The sequence below is a fragment of the Scyliorhinus canicula genome, chromosome 9 (assembly GCF_902713615.1).
Source record: "Scyliorhinus canicula chromosome 9, sScyCan1.1, whole genome shotgun sequence".
In the NCBI taxonomy this organism is placed as follows: Eukaryota; Metazoa; Chordata; class Chondrichthyes; order Carcharhiniformes; family Scyliorhinidae; genus Scyliorhinus; species Scyliorhinus canicula.
Window position 1 is genome coordinate 24,218,587 of NC_052154.1, and position 13,564 is coordinate 24,232,150.

A 13,564-nucleotide genomic window follows, 5' to 3' on the forward strand; every position below is an offset into this window, starting at 1 on the left:
GCCAGCAGATGGCGCACCGCCTCCCGCTGCCGACAAACACGTGGCTGGGAGAATCTGGCCCAAGATCTGTCACCAAACAAATTAGTGACCGGTGAAATGGTGGGAGACAAGCAGAATCCCGGAGAAAGGATGCACAACTGTTTCCAACATTCACTTTGGAGGATGAAGTGGCCTCTCATAAAATTATAGCAGAGAGAATCTAGGCACAATTCTAGGGGCAGGAATTCATTAGCTCTGAGAGGCTAGTACTGAGTAGGGACTCACTAGAAGTATGCATGGTTCGGAACAATGCAGATAGTAAACTCTGGAGCATCACTGTAAGATGTCTCAGGGTATCAGAACAAGGAGTCTGGTGAAAGGTCAATTTTGGATAGATGTGAGGAAGGCAACCTTTGTGCAATGTTGATCAAAACTCAGTATGGTCTTCCAGGTCAGGTTGTAAAATTCTTCAACATACAGTTAATTGATATGATGGAAGGTCTGTAGTGTTTATTGACATATTCTGCAATGATTAGATCAGATTGACGTACTGGCTCCATCATCTATATTAACCTGCGATCTAAAGGCCACCTTGGACCAACGCGTGAGATTTCACCATCCCCGTATTAAACAAAAAGTGTCTTCTTCTTACCCAAGAATAAATACAGATCCCTCGACTTGAAAGGTCTCAAGAATCTGAAAAAAAAATACATTTTACTGACCAGTATTAATTTTTGCCCTCACATTATTTTAAAAGCAAGAACGATAAAGTCAATATGAGCAACAGCAATGACGGAGTTAAAGAAGGGGGGGGGGACTACATTATAGAAACATTGCATTGAAAAGACTGAATTATCAAGTAACCCGCATAATGCTGAAGTACATTGATTGAAATGTCATCATGGACAGTGACTGCAATGTCACACTACCGAATCCTCACTAAGAGGCCTGAGTTTAAACCACAAGCCCTAACTTTACCTGTGGGTCAGTTTTTGGTGAGTGAGCAGCAGGGCCAATTTGAAATTTGCCCCTTGCTTTGAAAAGGGACACAATATATTTTAATCTGGACTTCCCGATCATTCAAAGCAGTTAAGGGCTCACAATCCTGCGGTGCAAAGGCCACCTGCCAACAATCGCTAACAGGCATGAATGGCCCATTCTGTGGCGAAGGTCTGACAGTCAGTGGGGTGGGAAAGGGGATATTCGAGGCAGGGGGACCTTGGAATTCTTCACTGGTGAACCTACCAGCAGCAAATGTGGAAAAGGAGCAGCCTGTGATTGGAGAAGCAGTTCCTTGCAAAGTCTTGAATTTCACTAACTTGTCCCACCAGCCTTTTGAACAGTGGCTCCTGGGGGTCCACATAAAAAAGGGGCCACAAAGAAGCTTGTGGGCCAAAAGCCTGACGTAGATTAATTGAACTGAATTGAGAACATTAATCTTTGAAGGGCGTGGATCTTCTCATAAACTATTGTCGCTCCCCTCCATGTCAGGAAAAGGAATTCACAAACACAAGCAACAGGAAATAGTAGCAAGGATCTGAAACATTGAGATACTTGAATCTTCAGTCGCAAGGCACACTTACCACTTTCTGGCTTTCAAACATTAGATTCTTGTAGAATTGGTGAAAATGTTCAAAGGTAAGGTCGTCCTTGGAATTTCCCGTGTCCTGTGAGGATTTACATTTAGTTACTTCACATAGGAATACCTGGACAGCACTAATGTTCATTGCTGTGCTAACTTCAATATAAATGAATGAGATTGTTCCATTATACACACAATCTGTCTCATAATCGGAAGCACTGCAGAAGCCCTGATTGCTCCTGTTTGGAAGATAATTCCTACCGGGTTGGTAACATACTTGGGAATACCGTTCTGATGAAAGATCCTCAACCGGAAATGTTAACATTATTTTCTCTCTCTGTAGATACTGCTTGACCTCCTGAGTATTCTCAATATTGCCTGCTTTTATTTCAGATCGGCAACACTTCCAGAGGTTTCCTTTTGTGTCACTCCTTTTTCATTTTAACAGCTGGGGAGTATTTTATTTTTAAAATAGCAATACTCCCTCTCGGCCTTTCTCTCCTTCAATAAGCAGAGCTGTAAGTATCATATCGGAGTGTCAATTAAAGCTGTACTGAGCAATTGGAGGAAATAAAGGAGCAAAAAGATAATTCGGAGTTGCTTTTTTTTAAAAAAAGGTGAAAATAACCAAGAGGTAAAGGATTCTTATTAAGTAGTGAACAACCGTAAGAATTACATATTCCTTCAAAGAAAAAGGGAGGTCTTGTGGCACAGTGAGTTACGCTCCAGGTTTAAGTTCCAGCCCAGTACTTGATGGCCAAGGGAGGTGCGCTCATAATGCGGTGAAACGGGTTGCGTGTGTCAACCTGCAAATCCTTCCATGACACCAATGGCTGGCGGTAGGAGTAGGAGATACTCCTGGTCAGCCATGTTTGATGTGGGGTGGTGCCCCTCAAGCTATAAACCCCTGACCACCTTCTAACAACCTGTTCCAGGAACTCTTCCAAGGTGCAGGAAGAGAATTGGAATTGGAATTAAGGAAATTCTATGGATATAGATTGACCCCTGCCCCCATTTGTTAAAGTAATTGATTTGACTTAAAACAGCAGACATATGACAGCAATAAATGTATTACACTATCATATGCAAATCTTGAGTAAAGTTTTAAGGCCTATATCTTAAATGTATTCTTAACGTTGTGACTTGTGCACTAATGGACAGTTTACAAATTGAGATATCCATTATCATTACTCTCACAAGAGTACAAACAAAATACTGGGTTTAATGCTTCTGCTTCTTAAGTTATCAGTAATAGTATTAATAAATCCTTGAAACACGAGGGTGTCCTCATAATTATGCGAAAAACAGCTGGAGCCTTCAAACAGCTAGGCCCAACCACCTTCAGCAGCTTCATCAGTAACGTTCCCACCATCATAAGGGCAGAAGTGGATGATGCACAATGTTCACCATTCATGAATCCTCAGATACTGAAGCAATCCATGTCCCATTTCAACAAGACCTGGACAATATTCATTCTTTGGCTGATAATTGGCAAGTAACATTCATACTACATGAGTGCCAGGCAATGATAATCTCAAACAAGAGAGATTCTAACCATCTCCTCTTTACGTTCAATGACAATACCATTGCTGAATCCCCCACTATCTACATCCCGGGGGGGGATTATTGACCAGAAACTGAATTGATTGGCACCTCATCCACCACCTTCAACAATCACACTGGCTGCCACTGACACAGTGGCAGCAGTGTATACCATCTACAAGATGCACTGCAGCAACTTACCAGGGTTCCTTTGAGAGCAACTTCCAAAACCGCAACTTCTACTGCCTGGAAAGACGAGGGCAGCAGATACATGGGAACACCACCACCAGCAAGTTCCTCTTCAAGTCACTCACCATCCTGACTTGGAAATATGTCACTGTTCCTTCACGGTCGTTGAGTCAAAACCCTAGAACTCTCTTCCTAAAAGCACTGTGGGTGTACCTACAACACATGGGCCGCAGCGAGGTTCAAGAAGGCAGCTCACCACCACCTTCTCAAGGGCAGTTAGGGATGCCAGTGACACCCACATCCCATGAACGAATGAAAGAAAAATGCTCTGGAGAGCGGATGAAACAGGAATGATTATGACTGCGACCCATACCAGAAAAAGACACTTTACTCACTTCTAAAGAGCACTTTCTATAGTTTTAGGTGCACCAGTTCATCATTTACTCAGCATTAGCACTTCATCCAGTGATACTAAAACGGTGCAAGGACAGGGTTGTGTCCAGAGCAGTCTACAAAGAGGAGTGAGGTTTTTCTTTATAGAGGACCCTGCCACTTATTGCATCTACTGTGGTGCTTAAGAGATCTGTAAGGATCTCTTCAAACAGAGGCTGTTGGAACCTGTTTTGGGCAGGACAAGATCTGCTTCAAGAGGGCTTCAGTCTTACTAATATTCCAGCATGAAAAGTATTCTTCAATTGGGACAATTGACTAGCACCATGGAGCATGGGTTCTGCCAGATGATGGCATGGTGCAAATGTCATTCTAACTCAAAGGATACATCCCCGGCATTTGCCTGCTAGGTAATTGCTCTTCAGGGAATGATTATATGAGCTTCGGAATTCCTACTGGCACCAGCCAACGCACTGACTGAATCACCTCCCCCAAGTTTCAGTGGAGTGTCTGCAATGCTGCTTTTGCTCCTCAAGTTGGTATGTCCCACGTGCGGCCGTGGACATCTGAATAACTGATTCGAAAAACCCCACACCCCGAAGACAGATTGAGGCGCCTCCTATTTCCTCGGCAACTTCATTGCTGAATGCTGCTCGATGAGGAGTGAGAAGTGGAGCCTGGAACAGTGGCAGCTGAAGTGCGGCCCGAACGGACAGAATAACGTGGAAATGTCCAAATCTCTCAGTCCAGAGCTTCAGTAACAGCTCTGCTCAATTTGGAAATGTTCACTCATTTATTTGTCTTTTTATGTAAACGCAGCAACATCTTATTTGGTAAAGCCTGGGAGCGACAGAAGGGATAATAAGAATGTTACTTCACCATTTTTAAAATGACAATATTTAGCAATGATCTGTTTTTAAGTTTATGTTTGTCTCACAGTTTTGAGGAGATTTGTGTTTTTCTTAAATGTGGATTGTCTCTTAAAATTTTTAATTTGTCTGTAGTTGGATTCTTTTGTGACAGCATTGAACTCCCCCATCTGGCGTGTACAGGTATTGCACCACAATTTGCTGTACAGTAACTGCACAAACCAAAGCTGCCCTCGCATTGTTGGAACCTATCTAATTGATTCCCATTGCAAGGTATGTTCATCATTTGTGATTATACCGTTTTGCGAGGTTTCGCAGGAGGGTAACCTCCACAAATAGCAGGACTTTCCTGTATTGGGCTACTGTGCCATGTGCACATGTTAAAGGAACATTTGCTGCAGTGCGTACACCTTCCAGATTGCTGTGCACCTTAAAGTTGGCTGTGATGGTTCTGAGCCCCCTTTTAGTTCTCAGTCTTTAGCACCAATGCACTAAATACTAACTAAGTCAATGCTGCTAGTTGTGTGATCTGCCCAGAATTACCTGCAATCCTGCTCGTTGATCTCAGTTCACAGTAAAGGCAAACAAGGACTTGACAATGAAGTTTTGATTCAACAGAGGGGAACAATGGTCAGATCAGTAACGCAGGTCAACATTGACCTTAAGCTTGTATGTGGAAGGAACAAAATTTGGCGCTAAATATTTTCACCGGATTTTTGTTCCGATGAAGCCATTGAATCTCGCGAGAGACCCGTGAGATTCACAACGCTCGAGGGGCGGGATTCTCCGATCCCCCGCCGGGTCGGAGAATCGCGGGGGGGCGGTGTGAATCCCGCCCCACCGCTCCAACACCGGCTGCCGAATTCTCCGGCGCTGGTTTTTTGGCGGGGACGGGGATCGCCCCGTGCCGGTGGGGGGCCGTTGGCAGTGGCCCCCCAGCAATTCTCAGGTCCCTAATGGACCGAGCGGCCGCCCGTTTTCGGGCAGTCCTGCCGGCGTGAATTACACAAGGTCTGTACCGGTGAGACCTGGCTCTGAGGGCGGCCTGCGGAGTCCTCGGGGGGCGCGGGGGGATCCCCACGGTGGTCTGGCCCGCGATCGGGGCCCACCGATCTGCCGGCGGGCCTGTGCCGTGGGTTCACTCTTTCCCTCCGCGCCGGCCTGTGTAAAGCTCCGCCATGGCCAGCGCGGAGAAGAAACCCCCTGCGCATGCGCAGGAATCACGCCAGCGGTTCTGGGAACACGCTGGCACTCCTGTGCATGCAGCAACTCGCGCCGGCCGGTGGAGGCCCTTTGGCGCTGGTTAGCGCGGCGCCAATCACTCCAGCGCCGGCCTAGCCCCCGAAAGGGGGAGGATTCCGCACCTTCCGGAGGGCCCGACGCCGGAGTGGTTCACGCCACTCTTTGGCACCGGTAGGGCCCGCCTGCCAGATACCGGAGAATCCCGCCCGAGATGTCTTGCAAGATTCAAACCAACCTCGCGGGATGACGCAACCTGGATCTCGCCCGCACTAGACGAGATCCAGATCAGCATATTTAAATGAACCATTAGGCTCTTTTAGATATGCACGCACCGGATTCTCCCGCCGCCCGGGAACTAACCGCCTCCCCTGCAAGGCCTCAACCTGATGTTATTTAGTACTGGCCCACATAAATGTTTCCCAGGCCATTAGAGAGCCCCCGTGTGGTTAGGGACAGGACACGGTGGCACCCTGGATCTCGCTCCGGAGCCTGGGCACCTTGGCACTGCTACACTGGCAGGGGCATTGCCATGGTGGCAGTGTTGGGTGCCGGAATACCAGGATGGCACTGCCAAAGGTCAGGGTTGGAGGGGGGGGGGGGCATACCGATGAAAGGATAGGAGGGGTTATGGGGGGGGGGGGGTGAAGGGCGGGTATGAAGGGGGCCTCATAAAGATTGCTGGGGGGGGGGGGGGGGAGTCCATGAGGGTGGATGCAGTGGCCTGAAAAGAGGGGGCCCTCACCGACCCCATAGTATCCTCATTTTGGGGAATGTGGGGTAATGCTTATATGTGCAGAGGATGACATTGTCTGTGGGTGGGGGCGGGGGGGAGGGGGGGTGGAGGAGGGGATACCTTAACTCACTTACAGATCAGGGCACCCTTTCAAAATGGTGGTCCGATCTCTGATGAGCCGGTCTGGCTGGCGAGTTCAGCTGCCCGTTGCTGAAAATATTTCTGAGTGTGGGCGGGAGCAGGAGGTAACCCCCAAGGCCCCCAAAAAATAGCTATACAGTGTGGGTGAATACTGGTGTGGATCTCACCCAAAAAGCTGGCGGGAAACATCCTGCCAAACCCTTCTAAAATGACACTTAGGGCGCGATTCAACTAATTGGGAGCAAAGTCCCATAGCGAGCATGTTTGGCCGTGGGTTTCCCAGTGCTTGCAGCGCCAGGAAACACATGGCCATACAATGCAACTCCCGTTGTATAAGGAGCCTCAGCCGAGTATGTGCGGCCCAGGCCACACATTGCCCCGTTTGTACGCTGAGGAGCTCTGCTCGCTGGAACTCCCCAGTGTAGCGAGACATTGGGACACCGTTTTTAAAAGGCATCCTGATCTCCGAGGCCCTTGTAGGGACCCCAGCCTGAATGCACTATGGGAGATGCCGCGCCGCATGTTTGCAGATTTGCCAAACAGTGATCCTGCCCACAATGGGCGGAATTTGCATCAAAACATCTCGGGAGATCGCGTTAGATTCCGTGAGGCGTTGCGAGCTTGGTAGATCCCGGGAACAGGGTCTCCTGGCTTTTATCGCCCACGCTGCACCGAGGCGGGCTGACATTAAGGCGCAGCATGGCCATTGGATCAAACCCTTAGAAATCCTTTATTGAAATTCGCCCTTTAGCTCTGACCTGAAGCCGCTGGAAAAATTAAACTACCACCTGTAACTGCAATTGTTCCCTCCACTTTTGATTTTCTACACAGGGCTTAGTGCCCAAAGCAGAGGACGCTAAACCAAGATCCAACAGAGAAACACCTCTGGAAATAAAGCTTAATATATATATTATTCAGAGAGGCAACAAAGCATACATTTCAAGGGAGGGTAAACAGAATACAACTCTTCGTACTTTTTTGATGAAGGCATTGTTATGAAACATGTTTAACTTCAGATCGCAAACTTGTCACAAAAACGTAATTGGCAATCAACTTAAAGGATAAATACCCCCATCTTGTCCTTAAGGAACTTCATACTTGGCACTTTGAAGTTTACTTGAGGTAGCATGACCTTTAGCTCCTTGAAGGAGATACTGGAAAATAATAAGCAATTAATTTATTAAACCAAATGAGAAACAGACTCCCATAGAAAGATAAATTCACTGATCCTGCACTCTAAGCTGGCAGTGGTGTTCAAAGGGAATATGGGACGGAGAGCCCAGCATAAAGCTTTGAAATCCACTCTTGCTTTTACTGTGAGTCCTCACAGGGGCACAGGAGCAGGGAACTTATTTCATAAAGTACAAAATAACAAGACATTCTGGTTCAAACTAATACAAAAACATTTTGTCAACAAGTGAAATGAACAGGTTAATTTTGTGTCCCCCCGATTCAGATGTTTAGATGACAGTGAACAGTAGAAAAAGGTGAATGGAAAAACTACTCAAGCATTTTAAAGCAAAATTAAATACACATAAAACTCCGTCCAGGATGCATGGAAACAAGTGGCACTTTTAATGAACTTCACATTGCGCTACTCCCGCCCCCTTCCTAGAAATCCCAAAAGGACAGCTTATCTTTTTAATATCCCTTTGCCTGCGGTTGCATCATTTTAAAGAGGTCATGCCCTCAACCTCGGAATGAACTCTGCAAGGATATTTCCTTCCCCCCACCGAAATCCAGCTAGTCATGTGAGACCAATCAGACCGCAAATCCACTCCAAAATTAATACTGATATTTCATTGCACTTTGCAAAAAATGGCACTTATGTTTAAATCTGTGGTCTGCATTTCAAGACAGACTATGTTAGTACTTAATTGGCGAATTAAGCTGATAAATTTTAGTTCCAAAAGAACATTCAGTTATCATGTTCAACAATGTTTAACCAATGTTTAACCAGGCTGGCAAGGTGAGGAGGAACTATCTGTTTCAGCTTGTGTTTTTCCCCAAAGCCCTTTACTTCACACTGCCTTTCATAGGTGAGTCAGCACTTCCCATGTTCTGAAGCTTGCTACTATTTGCTAAACTTCTACTGGGTGAACAATAAACCTTTTATCATTGGGCATGCTTTAGAAATAATACTGGCCTCTTACAGTTCTTTCCCACCTTTCAACTTGTCGAAAAATGGAATGCTGACAGATCATCTCGATCAGGTTAAAAAGTAAATCGAATTTATGAAAAAAGTAGCATTATACAAAAATGTACACAATTAAATTAGCTATTTTTTAAAAAAGATGTCCTTTTTAATTTATTTTAAAACGTTGTTCTTCAAATGAAAACACCAGTCCTACCTCACAGTCATCTACATTTGTTAATTGAGCCAATAAGAATTGCAGGAGCTTGTTATTCTTACGCCCCGATTCACACGACGGGTGGCTACAGTACCATGAATCATGACAGAACAAGGTATAAGGGTGAAAGGTGCTCTGTGATGCTTGTTCAAGAAATTTTAAAGCATTCAAGAGAAAGAAGAAATATTATTGTCCTGCCGGGACACCCAGAATAGATAGCAACCTGGTCATTTCCAAATGGGCAGTATGTGTTGATGAGAAAGCCAGTGTTTAATATTTCACAAGCCTCGAACACCTGCAATTAGATATAGTTACTGGTGATCCTGGGCAGTACGGTGGCACAGTGGTTAGCATTGCTGCCTCACGGAACCGAGGTGCCAGGTTCGATTCTGGGTCACTGTCCGTGTGGAGTTTGCACATTCTCCCTGTGTTTGCGTGGGTTTTCCCCCACAACCCAAAGATGTGCAGGGTAGGTGGATTGGCCACGCTAAAATTACGCCTTAATTGGAAAAAAATGAATTGGGTACTCTAAAATTTATTTTTAAAAATTACCGGTGATCCATATTTTTTTAACTTGGGTGAGTTTTGCATCCTTTAAAACCTAGACAGCACAAAAACCATGATACATGCATCCAATAGCAAACCAGAAATTTAGCCCACTCATTGTTCTATAAATGATCTACAATAGGATTAGCTAAAAAATCAAAGGGTATATTGGGCAATTTGAATTTTTGCAATCAGGAGAGCATTCCTGATGGAATTTCAAACAGTAATGGCTTCAACCAGTGTAGCGTGTGATCATATGTCTATAAAAAGCAAATTCAAGCGCAGTGGTTAGCACTGGGACTGCGGCGCTGAGGACCCGGGTTCAATCCCGGCTCTGGGTCACTGTCTGTGTGGAGTTTGCACATTCTCCCCGTGTCTGCGTGGGTTTCACCCCCACAACCCAAAGATGTGCAAGTTAGGTGGATTGGCCACTCTAAATTGCCTCTTAATTGGAAAATAATTGTGTACTCTAAATTTATATTAAAAGAAATGAAAAGCAAACTAATTTCAGCTGCAGTTTACAGAGATCAATTTAAATATTTCCACTTCACCTCAGCAAAGTTCGGTATCGAAGGATAACATTTACATTTGCCCGGAAATAAAATTTGGCAGATCCTGGGGTCATCATAAACGATACATCGACAATTGAAAAATGGTGACAACAGCTTCAACTAAGAAACGCCCAGGCCGTTCAAAACTTCTGAATTATAGCAATAGCCAGCTTTGGCAATGAGAGATGGGTGAGAGACATGGAATGTCAGGGCCTCAATTTGGCAATATGAACAAGAGCTAAGAACACATCATTCTCCACCAGATATGTTTCCTACAACATGAACATGGGAGCAGCCAACAAGGTTGGGCTGAGCCAGTTGTTCAGCTATGAACCAACAACACAGAAAATGTGCCAAATCTTTCCACCCCGCCCGTCACAAGATCGCCATGGGCGGGACGCGGAACATGCAAAGGTCCATTGACCTCAGGAATGTTTGGTCGCCAGGCGGGCGCGGCCAGAGAATCCCGTCCAATATTTTATTCCAAATGCTTTTTGTTCTTTCACCATTAAGTGGTGTATGTGCATGTTGCATGGTAACGATAGCATGAAGATATTAAACATCTATCAAAAAAAGAGCATCTTATGCAGCACTTAAACAAGTATCAAATGCATTTCTCAGATGTCCGAATTGAAAATCAGAGCTAAAAGGTAGGTCCTGAATTTTCTCTGCTGTTGTGTTATTATTTGACCGTAAGGAGTCATAACATTGGGTGGGACCCCAATACACCAGGGCTGTAATTCTCCGCCCATTAATGCCAGCGGGATTCTCCAGTTCCGCTGCAGTGAATGGAGTTTTGGCTGAGCGCCAAATTCTCCGTCCTCGCTGCCATCGGTCGTGGGATGAACTCAGATTGGAGAATCCCGGCCCCGGTCTCTGTCCCTTTTTGTTCCAGTTTAATATTTCCCCAGAAGTGAGACTGGGTGTGCAACGAGTGACTGGAAATCCCACCCTGTTGCACTTCTGCCAATGGAGCCGGTCCACAGGATTACCAACAATCATTTTGCGCTCAACAAACAGGCACTGTTTCCTATGTGCCAACACACCATCCCTTTAACTGAATCAAATATTTAACACTCTTTCTTCCTGTTTAAGTATTTCAAAAGTGATAAAAAGTTGCATCCTATGCCATGCCCTGTGAAAACTTAGCAAGTTCAAACCAAGTAAACCAAACATGTTTTATACATCATACATCTATATATGTGTGTGTGTGGATATATATATATATAAAATATATACATATATAATATGTATATATTAATGTATACACATTTATCATAACCAAATTTTGCAGTCTATCAGATTAACAGATCATCATCTGTTTTATATAAGAAACTAACATGCACAGGAGTCGGTCATACAGGCCCCTCATTCAAGAAACCCAATCTGTTCCTCTACCTCAACTTCAATTTCCCACCCACCCCCATATCCCTTGATTCCCTTAGCTCCCTAAACAAATCTATTCATGCCACCACTAAAAGAAACGTAATCCAATGGGGATCATAGGGAGAATCCTCCATTGGCTGGAGTCAAATGTGACATAAAGGAAGATGTTTCTCATTGTCAGAGGACAGGCATCATGGTCGGAGATCCTCGGAGAATCATTTTCAGTCCGACGACCTTTAGCTGTCTCATCCATGACTTTCCCTTTGTCACACAGTCAAGAGTGGAGCGGGTTCATGATAATTTCACAATGAAGTGGCCCACAGCAGGACGTCAGCTGACAAATGGCAGATAACATGCCATGGCCAGTAAGTGGCAAGCAATGATCAAGGGAAAACTTATTTCACTAGATCTGACGACAATGTATATTTATAATACACCTTTGGCATTGTAAAATATCCCAAGGCGCCACACGGGAGAAATATCAAACAAAGTTTGACACCATGCAACATAAAGAGACATTAGAGTAAATGAAAAAGAGGTAGGTTTCCTGGTGGATCATAAAGGAGGAAAGTGTGGGAGACAATGGAGGGGTTTGCAGAAGGAATTCTCAAGCATAGGACCTGGGTAGCACAGTGGTTAGCATTGTTGCTTCACATCGTCAGGATCCCAGGTTCGATTCCTGGCTTGGGTCACTGTCTGTGCGGAGTCTGTAGGTTCTCCCCGTCCCTGCATGGGTTTTCTCCGGGCGCTCCGGTTTCCTCCCACCAGTCCCGAAAGACGTGCTTGATAGGTGAATTGGGCATTCTGAATTTTCCCCCTGCGTTACTGAACAGGCGCCGGAATGTGGCGACTAGGGAATTCTCACAGTAACTTCATTGCAGTGTTAATGTAAGCCTACTTGTGACAAGAATAAAGATTGTTATTATTATGGGCAACTGATGGCAGGATGACCAAAAGTGCAGCAATTAAAAACTGGAATACTCGAGGAGCCAGAAATATGAAATGAAATGAAATGAAAATCGCTTATTGTCACGAGTAGGCTTCAATGAAGTTACTGTGAAAAGCCCCTAGTCGCCACATTCCGGCTCCGATCCGGGGAGGATGGTACGGGAATCAAACCGTGCTGCTGGCCTGCTTGGGCTGCTTTAAAAGCCAGCGATTTAGCTGAGTGAGCTAAACCAGCCCCTATATATATCTTGGATATCTTGGAAGGCTAAAACAAAATCAAATTACTGTGGATGCTGGAAAGCTGAAACCAAACCAGAACAAGAGAGGCAGAAATGTGATGTGGTGGAACTCACCCTTGTTCTGCTCCTAACACATTCTGCTGCCTGACTTTTAAACCACTATTAGCACCTACCCTTGTCTTTAACATTATCATTCTCACTCCCTTTGTCTTGTGTCCATGACATCTTTGCTAAATCTCTACTGAGCTCCCACATCTCCCTTCTCTTCTATTTTGCTCCACCCCCTCACTTCAACAGTATATAAACCATCATATTTCTACCTTTCGTCAGGTCTGAAGAGTCAGTCAGACGCGAAATATTAACTCCGTTCCTCTCTCTCCACAGTTGCTGCCAAACCGGCAGAGCTTTCCAACATTTTCTGGCTTTATCTCGGAGGGCTAAAGAGGTTCCAGAGATAGGGTGGAGCAAGGTGGTGGAGGGACTTGAAAAGCGAGGGTGAGAATTTTAAAATCGAGGCACTGCCGGCCGGGAAGCCAACCTAGGTCAGCGAACACAGGGGAAATGGGTTGACAGGGTGCGAGTAACGGCATGGACAACAGAGTTTTGGGTGGCTTCAGGTTTATGAAGTGTTTATGACGGTCGAAAATGCAGCTGAATAGTCAAGCCTAGAGGTGACAAAGGCATTTCGACAGCAGAGGGGCTGAGGCAGGGTGCAGGGTCAGAGGTGGAAAGAGGTGGTCCTAGTGATGGTGTGGGTGTGTGGTCAGAGGATCACCTTGTGGTCAAATACTAGTCCGAGGTTCCAAACTCTGGTTCAGCTTCAGGCATGGTGGATAAGGAATGGAGATTTACTGGAGGACCAAAGATAATGGCCAG

The 13,564-nt window shown here is 45.4% G+C and overlaps 1 protein-coding gene across 1 annotated transcript in view; it reads right to left on the reverse strand.

Moving 5' to 3' along the window:
- The window catches only part of plcg2 (phospholipase C, gamma 2), a 226,957-nt gene that overhangs the window by 82,154 nt on the left and 131,239 nt on the right, over window positions 1–13,564 (reverse strand). The window contains exons 5-7 of the mRNA XM_038806353.1: window positions 7,737–7,821; window positions 1,563–1,646; window positions 632–675 (exon numbers count right to left, since the gene is read on the reverse strand). Coding sequence (XP_038662281.1) covers window positions 632–675; window positions 1,563–1,646; window positions 7,737–7,821 — 213 coding nt within the window. The remainder of the gene's footprint in view (window positions 1–631; window positions 676–1,562; window positions 1,647–7,736; window positions 7,822–13,564) is intronic.